Source organism: Biomphalaria glabrata, chromosome 2, assembly GCF_947242115.1.
Source record: "Biomphalaria glabrata chromosome 2, xgBioGlab47.1, whole genome shotgun sequence".
Classification (NCBI taxonomy): Eukaryota; Metazoa; Mollusca; class Gastropoda; family Planorbidae; genus Biomphalaria; species Biomphalaria glabrata.
This window is the reverse complement of record NC_074712.1, coordinates 19,410,887-19,437,149: the sequence shown is the minus strand read 5'-3', so window position 1 is coordinate 19,437,149 and position 26,263 is coordinate 19,410,887. Positions and strand designations below refer to the sequence as shown.

Below are 26,263 nucleotides of genomic sequence, written 5' to 3'. Positions count from 1 at the left end.
CTGGCAAAGAAAACAGCCCAGCGACTATTCTTCCTATACAAACTCAATAGCTTTAAACTAAACAGGAAGATCTTAGACAATTTTTACAGTGCGACAATGCAAAATCTGCTAACATATGGAATAATTTGTTGGCAAGGCAACGCTTCATCTAAACTGTTGCACTGCCTAGAAAACATTATAAAGAGGGCATCAAAAATTACACGCACAACATTAGCATATTTGAATGAACTTTATGAACAGAAATGTCTAAGAAAAATCGGAAAAATCTTGGAAGACAACAGCCACCCGCTCCATCATAACTATGTCAGGTCGTTGCGAAGTGGGCTACTACAGTCAATCAAGACAAGAACAGAGCGGTACAAAAACTCGTTCGTACTTTACTCGGACAGACTATATCAATGCCAGCCATTGATCAGGAAACATGAAAATGACCAAGATGCCTGTGTGTAATCACTGAATGAACTCTTTATGTTGTGTCTGTTCTATTTATGTGTATATTTCTGTTGTGTTGTCTTTATATGAGAAAAGAGTCCTTGTAATCACAACAAATTTTCTTATGGATCAATAAAGCAGTCTAAGTCTTAGTCTGTCTTAACATCCCGTCAAGCTTCATCTAGCTTCCTAACAACCTTCACTTCCAGAATCTATGTGAATTGGTTCCTATGTACTATTTTAGTTTTTGGAAACTTTTGCTTCGCCTTCACCAAATCTGTGTTATATGTTTTAGACTCTTAATGGCAGAGTTGGAAAAAAAGTTCAAATCATGGAGCTGGGTTTTAAAAGTTAAAAAATATCACAAAGGAAGGCATTGGCAACAGAGTCAATATTAAAGCACTAGGACCTTATAAGGAACTACAACTCTTTTTAATAGAAACAGTACCAGAGTACAAAAAAAGAGTCAGGCAATGTATGAGACACATAGAATTGTAGGAAATAGAGGAATTTTGTATGAGTCAATACATTTTGACAAGAGTGAAAAGGTGGAGACAAATTATAGCCCCTTTTATTTGTCTCATGGGAATACTACTTAGTGTAGAAAGATAAACATATTTCTGTCTTTCTCCTCCTATTACTGTGAATACAACAATCTGTAGAATTTACTCTCAAATTTGTACTTAAGCCATAAATGAAATTCAACTTTTGCTGGCATAGTAGAATACAGAAACCACTCATGTTAATTCCAATTTTATTTGGCTGTGAAGAAGATGTTATTCTTCAAAAATCTTCATAGTTTGAGCATGATTTAATAGGTCAAGCTGAGAAGGATTTTTGAAAATGTAGTTAAATGTAGCATCATCTTTACATGTACAATGTAGGACTGGAAATAAAATTGAGATTAAGATTAATAATTAGCTGTTACTAGAAAGTCAGATATTTATTTGATCTGATGGACTTCTATGCAATACATTTGGCAGCAACTTAATAGCGGATCCTTCACTGTTGATTTTTTCTCAAGGTTCAATCCTAAAGCCTAAAGCACCGCAAGGCAGCAGAGATTTGAAAGAGTATCTCTCACCTATTTGAGTTGTCTCACTACTAGATCTCACTGTATAAGAGACTAAGTACCAGTTGAAGCACTTTTGTCTGGCTATACATTATAGCATCAATTTGTGTCATTTTACTTTTTGCTTAGATACTTTCAAAAACAACAGCTAATATTTTAAAATCCAATTTTCATATCCAATGACAGGTTTAAAAAAACATTAACAAACTGAAGACAACAAAAAGCTTGAGCACTTGATAGTTCAGTTCTGGTGAAGTCAATCAAAGAATAACAACATGTGTGGTGAGTACAGCAATAATAAATTATTACCATGTTGGGCTCACTTGTCATACTCTGAACTGTCAACACTCGTAATATAAACAGTTTATAGTGCTACAATTCATACTCTGGACAATCATGTTCACACTCCTAAGTGTATCAACCATTAGCTTTATTATGTATATCAAGTTCTCCTTTCAGTCCTTTGTAATCTATTGGGCAAATGCCATAAAGATCATCTGTTTCTGTGGCCCAAAGTTAATGAGGGTGTCATGTGACCAGCACAATGACTTACTGCCTTTACTTTTCCCCAGTTAATGTCACTTACTCCATTAGAGCTGGGTGGATTCAGAGGCACCCTAAAGATCCTGAATTTAAGTCTTCATCAGGATTCAAACCCGGGACCCCCTAATTTGGAAGCCAAGCACTTTACCACTCAACCACTATGCCTCCATTACATATATATATATATATATATATATACTATGGACAATCATGTTCACACTCACAAGTGTATCAATCATTAGCTTTATTATGTATATCAAGTTCCCCTTTCAGTCCTTTGCAATCTATTGGGCTAATGCTGTAAAGGTAATCTGTTTCTGTGTTCAATAATTTACATGCCCAGGTCTCTGTCAAATTTTCTCACCCATTAGCTTAACATAACAAATTACTTAGTGGGGTTTATGAGCAAATATTTAATTTAGATTTAGATTAAATTATTCATTGTCACAATGTTTCAACAATTGTGTAACATATTTGTTGCATACATATCAAATATACTCCTTTACAAGGTGCAATGTTGCACGAGCTAAAAAACAAAATGCTTCACACCTTGCCATCTAAGCAACAATGACCTCATTGGCATCATCTTTGCCTCAAACACATCTTAGACTGACATGGCTCAACACTGAAATTTTGCTAAACCAAAGTTATCTCTCTATAAATACACAGACTTTAAAAAAAAATAAATTTTGATAAACAAAAAAATAATGTCAATAACTTAGCCTAAATGTGTACAACAGACATTGTTGAAAACCAGCTCACACTATGGCAAGAGAGTCAGGGTAAAATGACAAATAACAAAACAAACTTGTAAAAACTTATTTTTTCCTTAGGTATTTTTGCATATCTCAATTATTTGGTGCCTGCAACCAGAAAAGAAATATTAGATATACTCATCAATGGCTTGAAGCGCATGGAATATAGAGGTTATGACTCTGCAGGTAACCTAAATACTCATAAACTTTGATTTTAAATATAGTATAATTTTAGAACTTGGAGCTGGTCTTCTGACTCCAAGTGATAACCATTACCTAATAATGAAATGCTAGTTTGTAAGTATAAAAACTATTAGTATACTTTTTTTATAGCAATGCAGGATGTTAACTTTATATAAACATTGTTTCACTTTGATATCATATGAAAGTGGTTGTCATCACATTTCAATGAACTAACTACCATAGCTTTTTTTTTTCTTTGTACCTGATGGACACAGATCCTTTTTTTCTCTACTTCTCTTTTTGTTTTTCCTTTTACAAAATAAAACAAAATTCACAATTTTTGCTAACAAAAACACAGAGCAATCTAATTTAAGACACAATTTAAAACCCATTGTGTCATTGCTGTCTAGGTATAGCAGTTGAAGGCTCAGACAGTGAAGACAACTGTTCTGTAAAGATCATCAAACAAACTGGGAAAGTTGCAGCATTAGAAAAGTTGTTGCTTGGTGAGTCTGTTCAAACATAAACTAGGTTCTTGTGTCGTAGGAATAAAAGCAAAAAAACTAAATGGAAGAACAAGAAAAAAATATAAATTACTATTTTTTTAAAATTTTGTAATAGTTTATTTCTTTCTCTATAATAATGGAAAAGTTGTTGGTTGCAGTGTAGCATAAAACTCTTATTAATCCACTCTTGTCTTTCTTTCAGAGACTAAAGATTTGGACTATGATAAGATTTATAACATCCATGTTGGTATTGCACACACCCGTTGGGCTACACATGGCCAGCCAAGTCCAGTGAATGCACACCCTCACAGATCTGACCCTAATAATGGTGAATATCTATACAGATACAATTTATAACAATGATGTAAATTTCTGTTGTTGTTGTATGTGCAATCAGTGTTTATATGATAAGAAAATATATTACATTAATCACTAGTTATGCTCCTTTTCATTCAGTCTGTGTTTAATTTTTTACAAAGCTTGTATCAACTCACTTTGTCTGTCTTGTAAAAAGTTTGAACATGTTTTTTCCCATTTTTCCATTCTCTGATCAAGTTAAAACTTTGCACAATTATTCATTGAACCTGACAAGACATGAATCAATCAAAAAAATTAACCAATTAGTTAATTATTTGTTGGGGATTAACTATTTTGTATGACCTCAAAATAAAGGGAATACATGCTACTTAAAGAGAGATATGGATGTATATATGGATTTAATCCCCTTATTACGTTTTGACACATTTTTTTCTCCCACGATCAAGTTGAAATTATGCATAATTATTCATAGTCAATGACAATACACAAATCAATCCAAAAATTAACAAATTAGTTAATTAACTTTGTTTTATATAGCAGACAAGGAGTAAATGCCAGTAATTAGCAGTTCTTTCCCTTGGATAAGCTTTGCTTTTAAAAAAGTTGTTATTTTTCCTTTTGCTTATTTTTTCTACCATCAGAGTTTGCCATTATCCACAATGGGATTATCACCAACTACAAGGACATTAAGTCTTTTTTGGTAAGTACATAGATTTAGTCTTTAAATGAACTTTTGTGGCATATCCCATATTTGTGATAATGGGCAGGGACATTGTCACATTAAGGAAGTCAGCAAAGAAGATTGATACAAATGATGGTCAAGGTCAAGGCCTGTTTGATGGGGAAAATGTACAAAAATAAATACAAATAATGTGTTAGAAATGTAAACGAAAAAAAAAAGTTTTTTCCGATATTAAAATAGTAACCATTTTTTTAAAATTAATTAACTTAGCTCAGAAACAATGGCTATCATCTTACGTAATGTAATACCTATTAAATCAAGTTTAAAAAAAAAAATTAATTAATTAAAAATTTTAAATGCTTTCTAAACCAACACACAAAATTTAATGTTACATTGACCATATTTCCATTCTCCTTTATAGCCACCACCAACACATTTTACTTTCAAAATTGTAGATGAAATAAATGATACAGAGAATGAGAGAATAGGAACAAAGATTTTTTTAACCTTTTTATGATCTCTTTTGTTTTATACATTGCCTTATAGATAACACTATATGATAACATTATAAGTAAATTGACAAATAAATGCCTGGTGACATAAATGTGAATATCTATGAATTTATTTTAAAAATTTAACTGAAATAAATGATACAGAGAATGAAAGAATAGAAACAAAGTTTTTTTATTTTTTTTATGATATCTTTTGTTTTATACATTGCCTTATGTCCACTACAGATAACACTCTAAATAAATTGACAAATGCCTGATGACATAATATAAATGGAAATATCTATGAATAAATTTCAATAAAAGCTTGACTATTTATTCTGACACTGCAGTTACAAAAAGGATTTCAGTTTGAGTCTGAGACAGACACAGAAGTTGTGGCCAAACTTATCAAACATTTATATGACACCCATCTTGGCCAGAGTCTCAAGTTTAGTGAACTGATTGAGATGACCATTGCCCAGTTGGTTAGTTTTTCTTTAACTACATTTTCATTAGCTTCTGTATGTTGCATTCAATGCATTTCTTTTTAATTGTTTGAAATTATTGTTGGCACCCTCATTTGCAGGAAGGGGCTTTTGCTATAGCTGTCATGAGTAAACATTATCCAGGGGACATAGTGGCCACAAGGTAGGAAGCACATTCTTGACAAGACTTTCTTGCTTAAACATTTAGTTCATTTCTTTTTTTTTAAATTTAATGCTTTACTTACTTAGCTCACTCCAGCCAAATGAATAGCTAAGGTAAATGGATTATTATAGTTGACAGGCTTGAACAAGGTGATTTAGTTTATAATAAAAATAAATTTGACAGATTTCTATTTAGTGATGGTTAGAAGGGTTGTACTTGTTCATTCTATGTGTGCATGGTTCCTGGATTCATCCAAAATTTGTTTGGATTAGTTAGTATGTATAGTTCAAGACTTCAAGTTTAATGGAGACCAGAATCCAATCTGTGACAAATAGTTTACTGAATGTATAGGAACAAAGGAATAAAATTACATCTTCTTATTTCTTCCCATCTGAATGTCAGTAGCCCATTCGATTTTTGAGATTCTCAGGGACAGCTATTTTAATACAAGCATTAAACCTGTTAATTAATGTCAGCTGATTTTTTTTAAATTAAAAAAAGTTTAAAAAATCATTTTTATTCTTATACATATGTTTAACTCTTCATCTTGAGTTTGAATTTTATTTTGACAACCTGCATATTACATTGTGGGTAATTATTGTTCTATATTATAATTATCACTAGACGGGGAAGTCCACTTTTAATTGGTGTGAAAAGTAAAACCAAACTGAGCACAGACCATGTTCCTATACTGTTTGCCAAAGGTGAGCCCATTTCAGTCAGATATTGTATGTCAGTTGCTGCTTGTTAATAAAATTCTTTGCTTAGATATTTGTTAATTTAGTATAGAAAGCTTCTCATAGCAGATTTATTTTTAATGGCAAGACAAACATATAATCACCATCTAATTTTCTGTGTGTATTTGATTGTTTAATAATTATGTTAAGTTGTGCAAGCCTCTATCCTAAAAAAAAAATGAATTGTTAATTTGTTCTATTTTTTTAGCGGCATGTGTATTAAACATCTCAGCGAGATGTATTATTAAAGTTTGGTTGCATCAATACCTCTAATTACTGAAATCATCATGAACATTGTTTTCAACTGTTTAACACTTCTTAACTTACGTCATTTCTCAAATAGTCGAAAACTTGTTTGTTATTGGTTCACCATTTCAATTGTGTTCTGAACTGTTTGTACTTCATTTACTTGACCACATTTATCTTTCCATTCTTGTCTTTCCTTATCCTTACACTTCAACCAAAAGGTGGGGTGGGAGGGGGGGGGCAATGTATTGGATTATCTGTGGCTAGGTCTGGGGTCTGATAAAATGTTAAGGGTTCTTGTCGTTCAGTTACTTTTACTTCCACATTTCTAACCCACTTTTTCTGACCTTTACATCAGTTCATTTTCCAACGTTCATGTTAGGGTTTAATAAAAGCAAATATTAATGAAGTGATGACAAATAAATATTGATTAATAATATAATTTAAGGTTTTAATTTTGATAATTCTAATATCATTTGCAGCACCACTTCTTGACAAAAGTAAGGTTTATGCTTTGGGACTCATATTTAGTTTCTTATCTTGCTTCCTAAGATTTTTTAATATCTGCATATAGCTATTTTATAAACAGCTATAATACAAGGGCCTTTGCAAGTTGCTGTAATTTCTAAAGATTTTCGCTTTGAGTAAAAAGGTTTTAAGATCAGAAGGTTTAATAATCTATTTAAATTTTTAATTACCTTTTTTTTTCTTTTTTGTTTTGTTTTTGTGGAAGTTATAAAAAAATTGTATTAGTAATGATGTAGCAACCATTGTACTTTGAGGAAAGATGAGCTCTGAGTCAGTAACATTTAGAGATCTGAGTCAGTAACATTTAGAGATCTGAGTCAGTAACATTTAGAGATCTGAGTCAGTAACATTTAGAGCTCTGAGTCAGTAACATTTAGAGATCTGAGTCAGTAACATTTAGAGATCTGAGTCAGTAACATTTACAGAAATCTGAAAGAAAGAAGGGGGAAAAAATATAAAGGCTAAAAACCCCCAGAAGATATGGTTTAAAGCAGAACAGCTTGTTCTGAACTAATTTTGTTGTTTTTCAGGAATCCTTTACAAAATAGATATTTGTGATTAAGTTGAATATCTTGGTGTGTGTGGTGGGGGGGTGGAGGGATTGAACCTGGCTGATCTTAATGTTTCAGCTTGAAACAATTGAACATGGCTACATATTTGGAAAAAAAGATTTATACTACAACTCAACTATTACAATGAATGCTCATAAATAATATTTTGGATAATAATAAAATTTCTGACAAAATCATTTTCACAATTTTTAACTATGGAGAAAATGATTGAAACAAATCTAATCCTTTTGGGTGTGACGTTTAGAAAAACATTTTTTTTTTAATCTTCGATGCATTAATTAAGTTTTAGCTTTTTGTAGAGTACAATAGTGTTCCTTTAATTTAATTATTGACCCTTTTTTTTTTTGCCTATCAATTTTTTTTCTCTTTCTGCCCAAATAAATTCAGTTTCTAACACCAAAACTTAAACTTTTAAATAACAGACTTATAGTCGTACCTCTATGTTTATGTTCACATTGACACATCCTTTTATACATGAAGTAAAAAAATGTGATTACTAGACAGGAATTTCCTTCTAATGTTATCTCTGATATATCACAATTTCCTTTTTAAAAAAAGCCTTTGTTAATCCCTTAAAAACGACATAATGAACCTTTGTACCACACCTTGCTGAGGCTCATTGCCACACCTTGCTCAGGTTGATCTGAATGTTGACAGGTGTTTACATAGAGTTTCATATAATCAATCTAGCATTTTTTTCTTTTTATATTCTTTCACTTTTATCACCAACGGACACTGTGTTATTTATTTACATTTTTTATGGGTAAGTGGGGTATTATTAGGTATTATTTTTTTTCTATTCAGTCAATTTTTTCTAAGTGATAGCATTATATTTTTTTTACAATCTACATTTATTTTCTAAATTTGTTGACAATTTTTTTTTTTTACATAATTTATATATATGTTTTATATGTGCACATTAATTTTTTTTTTTAGAAACAGTTTCACTGCTTAAAAAAATTACACCCTGTATATAGCAATAAATGTATTTGTTCAGAGCTGACAAACTAACCTTCAGTATTTGATATCATTGAATGCTTCATACACCACAAAAACATTTGAGGATTGCGGCTAAAAAAATTTAATTATTGGAAATGGAATTAATCATTAACGTTTGAAATACAGGTTACAATAATTATATCGACTTTAAATGCTTTAAAAAAAATTTAAATAAATAATTAGCATTACTGATACTGAAGTTTACACCATTCTAATTTGTATGGCTATACAGAACTTGCCAACTAAAAACATTAATTTTTATGGGATTTCAATCAGTGAGTGAATGCATCTTTTGATAAAACTGTTATAATATTTAGAGAAAGGCTTAGATTTCATAATTGTATAACTTTGTTAAAATATTTAAAAGTAAGTATTTCACTAAATATATGTAATAACATCCTTCAAGACTGTACAAAGTCAGAAAATCTGATTTCTATACACAAATTAAAGTAAAAAATAGACAATCTGATTTCTATACACAAATTAAAGTAAAAAATAGTCAGACAATCTGATTTCTATGCACAGATTAAAGTAAAAACAGTGTCTAAGATTAATGCTAAAAATGACCTTTGTAATGATTTAAAACCTTAAAATTTCTTGTCATTAAGTGTACAATATTTACATTGAAATATTTGTTTAAAATTATGTGAATACATACACATACATTTTTAGTAACTATAACTGGATAATTTTTGCTTTTAGTTAAGAAACAAGTTTATAAAGTGACAGAATGTTTCTTGTTTGGTCTTTAAAATAATTTTTTCAGGTATGCTTAATTAGTTTATGTATATTTTAATCTTTACATATCTGCTAATCAGGTCATAGAGGATTTCTGGGTAGTAGTCGTGGACGTAGAGATGAGGATACTGAATACATGCCAGTGGGACCTCACAAAGAGATTGAGTATTTTATAGCATCTGATGCCAGGTATTATACAAATTATATTTACTTTGTTTCTTTATTTCACTTTCTTTTTGTATTTATTTTTCTTACAAACTTTTCTTACTACAATTTTTTTTTAATTTAATGACTGTGTTTTTTAAATATTTTTTCTAAACTTCTCTATGTTTTTTTTTCCCAATGTACTCTGGTTTTACATTTTTCTGCCTATTCTAGTGCTAATTTTATAAGTACCAGACCCTTTATTCTCTTTCTCTATTCTCACTGTCAATAGTTTTCTTAATTTTGTCTTATTTTTTTTTTATAGTTCAATTTTACTTTGTTCTAGAATAGTCTTTGATAGTCTTTGTCTTAACTTTTTGTATCCTTTTTTTTTCTCTGTTCATTTTTCACTTGTTCTGTGTTACCAGTTTTATATTTAGTTTCTTTTCTTTGAAATACAATATCACGGTTATATTTGTATGCAGTGTTACACATGTAGTTTGGATGAAGGCTGTTGATGTTATGTATTGTATTGCTAAATATAGCCAGTTTATGTATTGTTTTACTAAATATAGCTAGCTTATGTTATGTATTGTTTCACTAAATATATATATATATAGATATGTTGTCTATTTTAATATCTTTCCCTCTGTGCCAGTGCTTTCATAGAGCATACAAACCAAGTCATCTTTCTAGAAGAGAATGATGTTGCATCCGTCCATGAAGGTGTCCTCAACATACACAGAGTATCCAAGAGTTTAGATGACAGGACATTCAGGGAAGTGTGCACCTTGAAGATGGAGATTGAGCAAATTATGAAAGGTAACTGTGTGTTTTACTTAATAGAGTTATCTTTTCTTCTGTGCATGGCTTTAGCTTGGATTGTTTCATACTGAAAAGAAATCTTAAGAAAATTACTTTTGAGTAGCAGCCTTAAGCTTATTTTTTAAAATTATTTTGATTGCTTTTATGTAGTGTATCTTTCATGCTTCTGGGAGAAGGTTTCTGTGCTGCATTTAGGCGCTTGGCAAACACAACTCTGCTCAAGTTGAGATTTAAACTCACGCCCTCTTGTTAGGCTGCCAAGCCGTAGCCAAGTGGTTTTGGCCTTTCAGGCACACATCCCACATTTACTAGTTCATATTTATTGTTTTCTAAAGGCGGAATGTTGTTTAACAGATTTTCAACATGCACATCAACACTCTGATCTAGAATGTTTAACAAAAGTTTAGTGTTAACCAATTGTATTTGCACGCTGTGTATTTTGTTTGACTTTACTAGGCCAACTAAATATGTGTCTATTATATATGAGGAATTTAAAACTGAAAATAAAACAAAAACTTGTTTTTTTAACCTACAATTATTTGATTAGATCTTTCAATGAAAGTACTGTTGGTCTCCTTTCTACTAAGCTGCAGGCAAAACTCCTTTTTTTTAAGAGCCTTGTACACAATCACCAAAATTATTTTTGAGCCTACTAAATTAACCTGCCAATCACTGCAATGATGAGAGGTGCAGAAATGAAATATCCAAAGTTTAATTGAAATTTTTACTAGAAGTGCATCCTTAACTAATCTGATAGAGTGTTTACAATGTTGTGATACAGGAAGCTTCAGTTCATTCATGCAGAAAGAAATCTTTGAGCAGCCTGAATCAGTAGTGAACACCATGAGGGGGAGAGTGAACTTTGAGACCAAGGAAGTGGTGCTTGGAGGCATCAAGGACTACATGTCTGAAATCAGGCGCTGCAGGCGACTTTTGTTTATAGCATGTGGTACCAGCTACCACAGCGCAGTGGCTGTAAGTATAATGACTTCAAGAACTGCATGATTTTTTTTATAGTTTTTTTTTTAAATAAATAAAAAATATGATCTAAATGTCATTTGAATAACTATAACTATATGAAATTAAAACAACAAACAAATAAAAACCCTTAAGTATTCTTTATTTGATTTAGAATACTACTTTTCATAAAAAAATATAAAGAAATAAAAAGAATACAAATTCCAGTTCAAGCTTATTGTTTCCTAAAAATGGTTTTTAACATTTAAACTGGCAAACTCAAACTTTTTTAGAGATATTTTTAGGAGAGAATAACCAGAGGGGAAATAATTCAATGTGGAATTATTATAAACTCTGCAGACTCGTCAGTTGCTGGAGGAATTAACTGAACTTCCAGTGATGGTTGAGTTGGCAAGTGACTTCCTAGACAGAAACACTCCCATCTTTAGAGATGATGTGGTCTTCTTTCTGAGTCAGTCAGGTCAGCATGAAGCTGTTTGGTTACTGTTTTATATCAGCTTTTCTTTTTTACAGACTTTTCAAGTTAGACTCTTTTTAACTATACAACATAATGATTCATGGAGACAGTACACCTAAGAAAATAAAAAACAACAACATAGGATTGTATGATAATAGTACATTATTGTGATAACTTGTTTGAAATCATGTGGCAGCTTATTAGTCTACTTCACATCTGAAGAATGTGTGTTCAAATCCTTGGATTTGTATATAAAGATGAACTTGTAACTGCTAGTTTGGTTTAGGTATCCTGAGTTAATGAGTCTGAATGGCTATTTGGTATTCTAGAAACAATTTTTTTAAAGGTATGTGACAGCTAAATTTAAAAATTGGAGCTCGTAATTCTTACAACACTCTAACTGCTAGCTTGGCTTAGGTATACCGAGTTCATTTGTCTCGAAATGGGTATTACGGATTCTACATACAAATGTTAAGACAGCATTTGTCTCTCTATAGATCTCAAAATACCTTCATGTTCTGTTGGCAACACACAATTTTGAACAAGATTTTAATCTTAAAAGGACTTTTGTTTATACCAACACATTTGTACACTTCTGACACACTTGTACACTACTGACACACTTGTACACTACTGACACACTTGTTAATACAACTTATATTTTCAGGTGAGACAGCTGATACTCTCCTTGCCTTAAGGTATTGTAAACAAAGAGGGGCTCTCATTGTTGGCATCACAAACGTCGTAGGATCTAGTATCTCTAGGGAGTCCAACTGTGGTGTGCATATCAATGCAGGTCCTGAGATTGGTGTAGCTAGTACTAAGGTCAGCATACAACCTTTTATTTCTCCAATTATTATTAATTTAGTAATTGTAAATCTGACTTGTTTCTTAAACAAAATGTTTGTAAGATTTTTAAAGTAATAATTTCATTTACTAATTGTGACATAATGGGGAAATAACTATTTTTGATTACTTGTAAAGACAGGAGTGATTCTCTTACGTAGTTTATAAAAGGCCTTGCAAACTGTGCTTAGTTGCCACTTGCTCCTGAGTTACCAGCTAGACCACTTGACCTGTGTTGTGAATAGTATTTTCTTATGTTAGTGGTCGTGTGTCATGGGGTACTCAGAGAAGTGTGCCCTGCTCTGGAGATCTTTGGGCTAAGTATATCTTTAGTATTATTGTATTTTATATAATGTATTTATTAGTACATATAGCCTCAAATGATTTCCAGGCAGTATATTTTTACCCTGATGTTCTGCATCCTGGGGTACTCCCAAATGTGACATATTTTTGTAACCTTTCTCTGAGGGATTCAACCTGTATTGAATCATCAGTTGGGGCTTTACATATTTTTATAGCCTTGTCTCTGAGGGATTCAACCTGTATTGAATCATCAGATGGGCTTTACCGAACGGATGTCTATAGGTGGGATTCTATGAAGCTTGTAGGCTCATAGGTTTCCCTGAAGCCTATAGTTCATCATGACCCTTTTGGTTTTTTTTTGGCTAAAAATGGCTATTGTCAGCCTGAAGCCTGTAACCCCAGAATGGTCAAAAGTGGTCATGTGTTGTCCTGAGGCCTTTATTTTTCTTCACTGATGTGTGATCTCCAGAATGTGACGATAATGTAACATATGACTAGGTCTGTGTGCCATACTATTTTTGAGTATCTTTTGTTTACTTTTTTGTTGTGTCGGCCTGTGAGTTGATGGCCATTTATTTACACATTTATTTTACTCATGTAAATAAACTTTGTATATATGTTTACCTGCGACTTTGTAAAGTCTTTTGTTGCATACATTAGTTAATTGTATACCTGGAGGTTATACTTAATAACCTAGGCAGTTCAAGAAGGGACCAACATGCCAGCACACTTTTAACACTGATCTGTTGATCTAAACTATCCAAATCTAGCTATAATTCTAATTGAATATTTTTAGCTATACCCACTAATAGGTAAATTAATTGATCAAAATTTTGTTATATTGAGTGGGGTGCTCTTTTAGAATCAATCCCCATTAATATGTAACATGGGATACTCTTACAAGCAACCTCATTTCATTTGTGACACTAATCTAGTCCTATAGCTTATTTATCATTAAAAAAATATTCAAATATCAAGTTACAATAAAATATAATTTTTTAGCATTGAGCTAAAATTTCTTTAAAAAAAAAACAAAAAACATGTCTTAATAAATTTGTCCTAGCCTTAGATTTCAAGATATTTGTGTTGTGTAATCTGTTCTTCATGTACATTCATCATTTGAATTCTATAAAGAAATTGGTTTCTAAAGCACATCTTGTATTCTATTGTATGTATGTTCAGTGGCTTATGGTCAAACCTCTTTTGTGAGGCTTTGGAAGGAGGGAATATCTAGGGGAAGGCTTCTGGGGTGCTTTTAACTGGTCAGCTCAAGTAGGATTGGTAGCCAAGTGGTTTATAATACTCAGCAACATCCCACATTCTTAACAAGTCTAGTGAATAAAAGCTTCAGATTGATTGGGCACCTGATAGTACCACCCATTCATCATTGTAATATCTACTAGTATAGTATGAATTTATCAATGCAATATGCAGTATTATTTGTAAGTCTTATTATAACTATCTAAACTAAATCATTGCAGGCCTACACAAGTCAGTTTATTGCCCTTGTTCTCTTTGCTCTTGTCATGAGTGAGGACAGAATCTCCATGCAGCAGAGAAGGCATGAGATTATTGAAGGCTTACAGTGCTTGCCAGGTTAGCTATTTATTACTATATACCAATTGTCCACTTTGTTTTTTACAGGTCCTAAATTATAAAAAAAAACAAAAAAAAAACAAATGTCAACAGTTAATCAAATTACTATAGTTTTTTTTTTTTCAGACATGTTTTAAAAAAAAAATAATTTTTTATTAAAAGATCTGCATTGGAATTAGAAATGTATTTAAAGAAATAGTGTATACAAAATCTTTGATTAGTTCACCTCATCAGACAACCTGTTTTAATATTCATAAAGGCTTTTGGAAAACATTCCTTGTTCCATATGATGGTAAAAATTTGTACATATACTCTTTCTTCCCTAGTGCTGTTAGAGCATGGAATGGGTTGCCTGAGTCAGCCAGGAAAACTATTGACTTGGCAGAGTTTAAGTCATTAATTAATGTGCATGACTACTACTAGATTGACCTAGGGACACACGTTGGATGTAATCATCTTCTTTTTTGAAGTAACATCTGTATTTTATAAGATAAGACAAAGATTATATTAAAATCTAATCATAAATAACAGTCCTAGTCCTATCAGCCCTAGTCCTATCAGCCCTAGTCCTACTGTCCTACTCCTATCATAGCTAAACCACAAGTTTTGAAAATAAATTTATTTCTAAAATGTCAGTTTGTTAAAAAAAAGTGAAAGCCTCACCACATTTGGCATTTATTTTCTACAGAGCAGATCAAAACAGTTTTGGCCTTAGATGAGAAAATCCACAAGCTTGCCAATGAGCTGTACACCCAGAAATCTCTTCTTGTTATGGGGCGTGGTTATAATTATGCAACTTGCTTAGAGGGAGCATTGGTGAGAATAGCTTTTATTTTTCTTTGTTAACATAAAGAAAGCTCTTGAAATTGAGCAATGAGAACAAAATGTTTTTAATTTTATGTTTAGGCTATAGAGCTTAGGTTTTAAGGCTAGACAGTCAGGCCTGATTTTTTAGGTTTTAGAGCTAGCTTCTGAAACAGTCAGGTCTGATTTTATAGTAAATATCTGTGCAAAATAAAAAAATGTTCATTTAAAACCAAACTGTGATTTTTTTAATCTAATAGATTTAACTCAGGATAATCTGCATTATAATTTAATAAAAAAATAAATACAAATCATATCTCACAGGATCTTGGTTAGAGTTAAAAAAATGAATTTACTTAAGTTCACTACAGTTCTGTGCACATAGCCAGATACTGAACTAGGTTTTTGTTTTATTTTAAACATCTTGGATGACAGGGCTAGGAGGTTTAGGTTCAGAAATGAGATTATTATGTTTTTGCCCAAACCTTCTAGTGGAGGTCCAGGAAGGACACCGGGCAAGATTTGAACTGGGGATTATCTGGATCACAGTCTGAAGTGCGTACCACACAAACAGTTTTATTAGCTTTAATACACTTTCTAGACCGCTTTCATTATACATTTATATGTCTATAGATAACACTCATACTGTCTAGCTTAAAATGTATCTGAATAATCTTGGATGCATTGAATAAAAACTTTAAAATGTTTGCTCTGCTGGACCAATGAATTATTTCAGTTGTTATAGTCTCAATGTACTCTTGGATGTTCTCTCCTGTCTAGAAAATTAAAGAGCTGACCTACATGCATTCTGAGGGTATACTTGCTGGAGAGTTGAAGCATGGACCACTGGCCCTAGTAGACAAAGCCATGCCTGTACTGATGGTCTGCACCAAAGACAAAGTCTATTCTGTAAGAGTTACTGCAGTTTTAGAAGAATAGTTTTTAGTTTATTTGTGTTTCATTTGTTGTTTTTAACTGTTTTTCTAACATAGCTATTAGACTAGAATATAAAGACTATTGAGAGAAGAAAGTATTATGAAACTGAATGGCTCCCACGAAGACTTCAAGTATTGATCACCGACTAAGTAACAATATCTGTCTGAACAGCCAGGTCCCTGTAAAAAAGCCTTTTAGATCATTAGAATTATCTGGACATGTTTCACTACCAAAGCAGGATGTTTTGGCGCGAAGGTCCTTTTGGCGCAGCCGTTTTGGTGCATGGGACATTTTGGCATGAAATGTTTTGGTCACATTATTTACATTCATTGTATTACTTCTTTACAAAGAATGAGACATATCTATGTTTTGTATGTGTGTTTGTGTCGAACGTATTTTTCATACACAGAACAAGAGATATTTTTTTCCGTTCTTTTTGGTATTTAAGTTTGTTATTTTATTATTGTGGAATCACTAATATTACACAAGACCAGGCTGCCATCCATACTTCACAGTATGCGTGCATGAAATAGTTAAAGTTATTAAGACTTTTTTTTTCTTGTGGAAAAGGGGGGGGGGGGTAGAATGTATACATTGTTTTTCTTGGCATAATATAGTGAACAAATCTGTTTATAATACATTTTTAAACACATTTTAAAGTGAAAAACATGAGTAGTTTTTTGTGCATTATATATAAGTTATTTGTGTAATTATTTTTTATATCTGCTAACAAAACTTATTAATATAACTATAACAAATCTGTTAATCAATGTGACTTATCATTTACTGCATGTAAATGTGTGTTTGTGTTTCACATCATTATCTACATCAGTATCTTAACTTGTTTGGAAATTAAACTTATTTGTCAATTCTTTTTTTAAAATGTCTTTTGGAAAGAAATTGAAGAATGTCATACAGTGCGCTTAGCAGAACTCACATATAATTATAGGGGAGGGGATAGCATGTCATTACCATTCAGGAATCTGACTTATTATATATTCATGAAATAAGCAAAACCTTTATAAAAAAAATTCACTGGATGGTGTAAGAATTCATACTATGTATACAGTATTATAGTAGAGAGAAATAAACATTGATATAAAAGCAACATGCTTATCATCAAATTATTTCTCGCGCCAAAACGTCCCATGCGCCAAAAGTCACGTATCGTTCACTACCTAGTGTTACATGGTTTAAAAGTTTCTAACCTCCACTTGTGCTGAACTATAAGGCTTATAGGGTTTCAGCGTCTATTAAAACAATCTATTCGTTATTCTTTTGTATCATTTTATTGATTCACTTTGTTTCTTTTCAGAAATGTGTCAATGCCTTAGAGCAAGTGAAAGCCAGACATGTAAGTATTAACATGACAGGATAATTTTTACTTTAATCTACGAGAAAAAAAAAGAGATTAGCTCTGTATTGTCTTAGCCTTACTTCCTTTAGTCTGTTGGACTATTGTTGCACCATGCAAGATTTGTCGACGGCCTTTCTCCATTCCTCCCTGTCTTTTGCCTTGGATGGAACCTCTTTCAATGGCAGGCCTGTCCATTCTTTTATGTTGTCTTCCCATCGCTTGTCTCCATTGAGGATCCATAAAGCAATATAATCTGAAAAAAAAAAAAAGCAGAAACATATTAGATGTTCCTCTGGAAATAAAAGAACACAGACATGTTTGTAAATTTTTTTTACATGTTTTGGATGTTCATTCAGAGTTGAAGATAATTTACTTCCTAGTCCAAACCTCCCACAGAATGACTGGGGATGGGAGAAGGCAAGGTTTGAACCTGGGACCATCTCCATAAGGCCAAACAACAGTCCAGGGTGCTAACCGCACGACCAGGCAACCATCCATGTCCATGACATGTCAGAGTTACCTTCAACAGGAAACTTTAAAAGTTACTTAATGCAACTCTCTGCAACAATAGTAGCCCACTAATTCAAATAGTTGAAAGTCCTTAAAATATTTTTTTTTATTGTATTGTGTTATAGTTATATTTGTCTCAATAGAACTTAGTATTCAAAAGTAATGACTGATAATCCAGTCTTTTTATGTCTTCTTCAGGGCAACCCAATACTTATATGCACAGAGGGGGATAAAGAGATTCAGTCCATGTCTAACCATTACGTGGAGGTGCCCCACACCATCGACTGCTTGCAGGGAGTCTTGACAGTCATCCCAATGCAGTTGTTGTCTTTGCATATAGCAGAGCTGAGAAAGCTAGATGTAAGTACACAAGGGAGGGATTACATTTTCTTTGTTCTTTGGGTTAATTCTCTTTTAATTTATTTGTTTCATTGAAATTAATAGACCTCCCAGGATCTATAATGTAAAACAACAATGCAAAAACAAACAAAATGATTGAGAATTAGCTTTAATGTTAGGTAGCATTTCAAATCCATTTCCACCTATTTAAACTAGTGATTTCATTTTGATTTATAAATAAAAGTAGAAGGAAATGGTCCATCTTAAACGATGGAGTAGATTCATAGGAATCTAATATACTCAAGCAAATACTTGATACATATAACAAGAATTTAAGGTGTCTATCCTGGCTACAATGGATACTTCAGTTGAGAAATTTGAGCAATTAACTGCTATGCTGGCCATGAGATATTTTTGTTCGCCTTTGGCTAAAGAAACCTATCAACTTTTAATCCCCTGCCCCATAGATTGCTAAATTCGAAAGGGAATTCATTTTTTTTTTTTTAATTTTATTTGCCATCAAATTTGTGAAAATGAAAAATGTGTAGCATTGTATTCAAAGCTAATGTTTTGTTGTTTTTTTTTGTTCCATTAACATGTATAACCAAATAACTTTATAGATTAGAACTTTTAGTCTGTATGCTTAAGTACTTTTGCTCAGTGTTTGTTCTCAAACTTAAAACAAACAAAAAACTATTGATACAGTAGTGTTGTTATCTAAAGTGATGTTTTGATTCTGTTGAAATGAAAGTTTTCAAGTAAATTATTGAATTTATAAGAAGATAAGATGATAACCATTGTATGGGAGAGGGGTTGGGTCAAAGTCCCTTGATTCTATAAACTAGTGATATTTTACCATAAAAATATTTTTGAGTGTTCAATTTTTTTGCCTCTTAATATATATATATATATATATATATAAAGAATAATGTTGTGTACTTCTATCTTTTGTTATTTGTCTGTTGGCAAAACTGAAATGAGTCTCTTATTGTAAACTGTATTTGTGCTTTTGTTTCCTTTAATTGTTTTCTTAGTATATCTGCTTTTTGCTTACAATTTGTTTAACTTGGTTTTCTTGGTCTTTTAGTGTGACCTGCCTAATGGTAGATTTGTTTCTCACCTTCACATGTACTAATAATTATTTTGTATATACAATAGGTCAGTGATAGAATGTAGGTCAGTGATAGAATGTAGGTCAGTGATAGAATGTAGGTCAGTGATAGAATGTAGGGTAGCGAGAAAGTATAGGTCAGTGATAGAATGTATCACTATCACTACTTTTGCCCCGAAAATATTTCAATTGCAAAAGTTCCCATTTTCAATTTAGGCTTAACTATTAACTATGTTGATTATGTTTGAAAAGAAATAAAACATAAAGAAAAAACTCTTGCAAATATTTTTGCATTTTTGTCCATATAGAAAAATTTGCCATACAGCTGGTTAAAGGCAGATTGAGCAAGTCTTTGTATACTAGACTATTTGCACATTGTTCAGTATGTTGTCCTTTTTTTTTTAATGATTACATGGTGTCCAACTTCACAGTGAATGAAACCCTACATTAACGTTAATTAGTCTAGATGGGCTGTGCTTATTCAGATATTTAGCGTGGAACAAACTTCCAATCTTCCAGACTTAAGATAATTTGTCTTACTTGAAACAGCTTTCTACTAAGAGAAGTTGTGTTTATATTGGCAGCTTGTTTATATTTTTGTTTTACACAATTTATGATCAAAGATAAGAAAGCAAAAGTAAAATAGGTCTTCAGAATACATTTGTTAAATGCAGAATGTGTTACTTAGCATGCTGATCACAATCAATAGCACTTGTCTTTCATTTCTGCTTTTATATGGCTTGTCAAAAGATTCAAATCTAGTTCTACTGCACACACAATGAACTTGGTCTATGTTCATAGTTATGTCACTTAATCCCCTGACACTTCATTCACTTAAGCCCAATAAATTAATGCCCCTAGTCTTTAATCCAAGAAGTATAACTAATATATAATTATCAAATTAATGATGTTAAAATGAAAAGTAGCTAGTAAAGTACCCCTTTTAGACCTTGCGATCTACAGGTCAGATGATGTAAAGGTCATCTGTTTCTATGGCCAGTGGTTAATTTACTAGGCCCAATGTTTCCTGTTGGACCTATTGTAGACCTACTTCATGAGCTGAATTTTGAGGTTGGACAGATGGAAATGTCAGGATGTTAAAATAAGTCAAAACTGCAATGAGCAGCATAAACATAGAGATGTTTGTGAGATTAAATGAGTGAGAATGGTGTACTATAATCCATACTATAACTGCAGCAATACACAATGCTTTTTAAAAGAGATTAAATGTCTGAGGATTAAGTGACAATTGATTCCTGTCTAGTATGTGTGTGTTGTGACACTATGTTGTTCACATTGCTAAATTGCTTTGATTCTTTTAGTCATTAACATTATTATCCAAATTTGTGCTGTACAGAAAGAAATTTTCATATAACTAATTGTTATTTCATTTTTAATTTACAACCATTTTTCTTAATTCACCATTCAATCAGTTCACCATTTAGTTAGTTCACCATTCAATCAGTTCATCATTCAATCAGTTCATCATTTAATCAGTTCACTATTTAATTAGCTCACCATTTAATTAGTTCACCATTTAATCAGTTCATCATTTAATCAGTTCAATATTTAATTAGCTCACCATTTAATCAGCTCACCATTTAATCAGTTCACCATTTAATCAGTTCACCATTTAATCAGTTCACCATTTAATCAGTTCACCATTTAATCAGTTCACCATTTAATCAGGGCTTGGGACTGCAAGGCATCGCACACACAAATGTGGTGTAGTAAACAACAAAAATTTAAACTTCAGTTTCTTTTTCTTTTTTAATTTTATCTTACAAGAATCCAGATATTTTCATGGCCCTCTACAAGAATTCAAACATGTTGCATTCGACACGAATTTTCATGAGTGTAATGCACTCTGTTGAACACTGGACACTTAGAGACCTGGAGCTGTGAAATAGAAATGTATTTGTGTACTTCTCTTTAACATTGACTTGCTGTTTTCAACTCCTAGGTGGACTGTCCACGAAACCTGGCTAAATCAGTCACTGTGGAATAAATTATGCTAATATCAAGGTCCATCAGCTCTATCTGTAAGATTGTAGCACGTTTTAATTTGAACTCTGTGTTGCCTTTAACTGTTGTGTGTGGAGAATTCAATTCAAAGATCAAGCATTTTCTAAGCATTATTACTTAATTATAAAAAAAAATATAATTAATTGACAATTTTGTAACATTTTTGTTACATGAGAGTGTCAAAACACTGCAGGTAGACCAGTATATAGACTTATCCAAGTTTTATATCTCAATGCTTTTAAATCACATTTGCACAAGGAATATAATCTTACTCGTCATATATAAACCTGAATTCATCAAGTTTTACTTACAAGATTTGATTATTTCAAGTTTGACTTACAAGATTTGATTATTTCAAGCTTTACTTATAACATTTGTTTGGCTGTATATTTTGTTTGTTGGTAGTTCAAATGATAGCTAAGATAAAAATTTCATTTCAGAAAACCAAATTTTTGTTTCTATGTCATGTTTTTGATTGTATGCTAGAATTGTTGTCAAGGCTGAAATAGAGCATGGCTTGCGAACAATGGTGGCTCTTCCACTGTCCTTTGAAGTGTTAATCATGAAAGGGAGTTCCAAATCTGGGCATAGAATGTCTAATAATGTACTTGTATTTTCTAAAACATTTTTGTTATTGCTTTTCATAGTTAAGCTTTCTCACTTATTTGAATATCTTTCATATACTGTGGAATACAAATTAATTTCACTGACATTTACAATCTGTAAATCTTAATTTGATTATCCCCTGAGAAATAATGAAAAACTACACATTTCGAATAAAGCATCACATTTGTGTGAATCTATTCTTTTAGCATATGAGCTCAGAGTCCACTTTGTATTACCTGATTAGTAGGGATTAATAAAATTAGTATTTGAAAAAATTTAATATTTAACCAGTAAAGTTATTTATTAAAGATATTTCCATCAAGTATTTTAGATGATCTCCCTTGCTAGTTGGCTTACATACAGATGTGTACACTGGCTCGGAGAAGACAATCATTATTGTTGTCTCTTTCTGTTTAAATCTATGACAGGAAGTGTGACTTCGGAAATCTCTGTGATAAAGTAATCCCATTGTATTGTGGACATCACTGATGTTTTTTTTTGTCATTGTGATGTGTCTATGTCATTGGAAACATCACTGATGTATTTTGTCATTGTGATGTGTCTATGTCATTGGAAACATCATTGACACTTTTGTCATTGTGATGTTTCTATGTCATTGGTGATATCATTGATGTCTTTTTGTCATTGTGATGTGTCTATGTCATTGTGATATGTCTATGTGATTGTAGACATCATTGATGTTTTTTGTCATTGTGATGTTTCTATGTCATTGGTGATATCATTGATGTCTTTTTGTCATTGTGATGTGCCTGTGCCATTGTGATGTGTCTATGTGATTGTAGACATCATTGATGTTTTTTGTCGTTGTGATGTGTCTATGTCATTGGAATGTGTCTAAACCATTTAATGCTGGTGGTGCCAAAACCTCTTCAAGCTTAATCCTATTGTATTGTGTGGTATTGACATACAGATGACAGAGATGGAAGTTGGTGGGAAAAATGTGACATTGTATAGCATGTTGCATGACATTTTTTGGATCACCTGAATACATCAAACTGATTTAAAAGTTGCCTTATCTTGAAATCTGCATGCAAAGTTTTGTGTGTGGCTTTTTTTTAAAGACAACATTAAGTTGCAATACAAAAACTATTTACAACTAAGCTATGTTCACCACCTCTACTTATCTCTTAGTCTGTTAAACTGTTAGGACATCCTATATCACAATAGGAGACCATTACAGCATGGACAGAAGCAAAAATAACAAATTCTTGAATTCACTCAATAACATTAAAGCTACAAAGTCAGTTTCACATTTCAAAATAAAGTATTTCATGTACTGTCTAAAATGTATAGATACTGATTAATAATAGCATGGAATAGGTCTAGTTGCTAACTGTGAATGGTAAAAGAAGATACCAGTACACAAGTCAATTAAAAGTAAGGTTAGACAGCTATTGAGATAGGGATACTTTATTATTATCAACACAAATAGATATACAACTAGTGAAATGGGTATTTCATTGTAGTTCAGCAATTGTCAGGTGAAAGCTAATTCAAAAGGTGCACTATTCAGGTAGTCTAATGTTTCAGTGAAAACAGAGTTTATTCATGTGTCACTATATTAGATTGTGCTTTTATTACTTCTTAACATGTATTTTTTATGTCTTTTGCATTTTTTCTTATGCTTTATTTTCATGTTTTGTTTATATTATCCTTAGGCTGTTGTTTTTGTTTTTGTGTTTCTGTTAATTTGTCTTATTCATGTTTTTCACATGTTTGTGTGTCTGTTTATTCTTGTATTTTTGTCTTATTTTTTCCTCATGTTTTCTAGTATTTTTACTGTCATGCTAGACATTTTATAATTGGCAATGGCTTTTTGTTTTATTGTATCTTTTATGTTTACATTATTTTATTATTTCTAATTTTTTTAATAACTTAATTAATAATACTGTTTAAAAAAACTTTTTTTCACCTGGCATAATCCCTTTATCCAAAGCAAAAAAACAAACAAACTCTTCTAAAATAATCTGATAGTTTTTAATTATTTTTCTTTACAGACGGACAGACCTCGTCACCTCCTGAAAACATACACAAGCTAAACAAAAGCTAAAAAAACATAGATCTATTGCTCACAGAATGTTAGGGTTTTAGTCCTTACAATTATTACTAATAATTTTCATGAAATGAAATATGAGATAGAATTACTTTCAAGTCAATTTGTTGAAACATCATCAGTTAAAAAAAAAAGATTTGGCAGGATTGGATAGCTGTAAGCTTTGTTACTAGTATAAAATTGTTAGAATGGAAGTTTTCTAAGATCACAAGAAAGTTAACATTATTATTACTATTTTAGTGTTTATATATGCTTATGTTATACATTTGTAATCTTTTATGTTTTTGTTTTGTTTGCTTATGGGGTAATGTAATATTTTATTTTAAGCATTTTATTTGTATGAGGTGATCTTATTCTTTCTTAAACTTTACATTCAGAGTCTAGCCTAAGACTTTCAAGGTTAGATAACTCTGGTGTACTCTTTCTTTATTTCTGCTAATGGGAATCTCTCTCTTATTTTCTTTCAATTTTTAAATGTTTTAACTTGAACTTGTTTAACCAAACTTGACCTATTTAAGTGATTTCATGCATATGTTTTATCATGCTGTCTTCCAGTTTTTTTTTTCTTTTAAAATTATTTTGTCATTTTACATTTTTAGTGTTATTTAGCAAATATTTTAGAACATTTATCAAAGTATCTTTTTTTTTTTTGGAGAGTAAGTTTTAGTTTCCATTCAGCTCCCAGCAGCTCAATAGACAAGACTTGATGACCAGACCAGCTCAGTCATTTTGTTTTTTCAAGCTTCTTTTTCTTACAAAAATATGTGTTTTTAATTTAAAATGAATATTTTATTTTGTATAAAAACAACAGTGAATTAAAAAAAAATAATTTTTATTTTCATTATTACAATTATCTATGTCCATTTGGAAGTTTGACAATTGTTATGAGACTATAAACAAAACCATTGTTGTTTTTAGATTTGTTTTTCTTTTTAACTGTGTTATTAGATTTGTTTGCCTTTTATCTGTCTTATAACTGTTATGTTCTCAAAATGCCTTGAACCTACAATTTCTTTGTTAATAGTGCTCAATACATTCAGTTATTGCAATTCATGAGCTACTAAACTTCTGATCCAACTAGGACTGCGATTTGTTAAAGGGAAACAAAGTTCAAGGTTATCCCCCTTTATTGTGTCCATTTTTCTCCAATTTTTTTTTTTTCTGATTATGATAATAACAAAACTGTGCATTTGCAGTAGAAGGGCAAACTATTCTCAGCTGCACACACACACACACACACACACAGTTTTGCTCAAATGTGGAGGAACTATGTCCTCTGTTTTGAATTGTTAATTAGCATTAGGCACTTTTTTTTTAAACCTAGATTTCATGTTTGTGCAGGACCAACCTAATCATTAATTTGACAGTGATGTCATTGTTGGTTGTTTTATTCTTGTTAAATCTTTCTTTGAACTGGCTTTTTAAAAAATCTGGCAAAATGACAGTAATTGATTTGAACAAAATTGTCTTACTTTAGTAAAGCAAAATAAAGTACAATTTCATCTGTCTGAAAACAATTTATTTTGATAGCACTTACACTCATATTTTGGTAGCACTTACATTCATGTTTAAATTCAACCAAAATGAAGAATCTCAAGCTCAAAATCACTATTTATTTTTATTCAACTTTATGATTTACTTTTACAAATATATACATTTTTTTTGTTACCCTTAAAGTTGATTAATTCATGAATGGATAAGTTAGATTTTGTTTGATCAGTTGTCAAAGTGGCTATAAATATCTTTGCTAACTACTGCAGTGCAACAGGAGTTCAATCTCAGAGGTTAGTGTATTAGTGAAGATTTGATTTTGTACTTAACATGTTTGTGTTTTTCTTTGATTTATATTTACTTGATACATACTATTTATTTATTGAATAATATTGAATGTTGTTTATCAGA

General features: G+C 31.5%; 1 protein-coding gene across 5 annotated transcripts in view; it reads left to right on the top strand.

Moving 5' to 3' along the window:
- The window catches only part of LOC106052123 (glutamine--fructose-6-phosphate aminotransferase [isomerizing] 2-like), a 31,018-nt gene extending 5,496 nt beyond the window's left edge, over positions 1–25,522 (top strand). For 3 of the 5 annotated variants that reach the window (XM_056019579.1, XM_056019580.1, XM_056019581.1), the window contains 21 exons: positions 1,691–1,786; positions 2,881–2,988; positions 3,396–3,491; positions 3,694–3,819; positions 4,451–4,509; positions 5,333–5,467; positions 5,569–5,630; positions 6,255–6,334; positions 7,096–7,113; positions 9,531–9,639; positions 10,253–10,416; positions 11,201–11,394; positions 11,737–11,857; positions 12,522–12,679; positions 14,485–14,599; positions 15,288–15,415; positions 16,184–16,312; positions 17,655–17,693; positions 18,405–18,566; positions 21,620–21,698; positions 24,306–25,522. In XM_056019579.1, coding sequence (XP_055875554.1) covers positions 1,780–1,786; positions 2,881–2,988; positions 3,396–3,491; positions 3,694–3,819; positions 4,451–4,509; positions 5,333–5,467; positions 5,569–5,630; positions 6,255–6,334; positions 7,096–7,113; positions 9,531–9,639; positions 10,253–10,416; positions 11,201–11,394; positions 11,737–11,857; positions 12,522–12,679; positions 14,485–14,599; positions 15,288–15,415; positions 16,184–16,312; positions 17,655–17,693; positions 18,405–18,566; positions 21,620–21,664 — 2,055 coding nt within the window. In that variant the 5' untranslated portion in view covers positions 1,691–1,779 and the 3' untranslated portion in view covers positions 21,665–21,698; positions 24,306–25,522. The remainder of the gene's footprint in view (positions 1–1,690; positions 1,787–2,880; positions 2,989–3,395; positions 3,492–3,693; positions 3,820–4,450; positions 4,510–5,332; positions 5,468–5,568; positions 5,631–6,254; positions 6,335–7,095; positions 7,114–9,530; positions 9,640–10,252; positions 10,417–11,200; positions 11,395–11,736; positions 11,858–12,521; positions 12,680–14,484; positions 14,600–15,287; positions 15,416–16,183; positions 16,313–17,654; positions 17,694–18,404; positions 18,567–21,619; positions 21,699–24,305) is intronic. The other 2 variants (XM_056019583.1, XM_056019582.1) reach the window with 2 other exon arrangements.
- Positions 25,523–26,263: the final 741 nt, after the last annotated feature.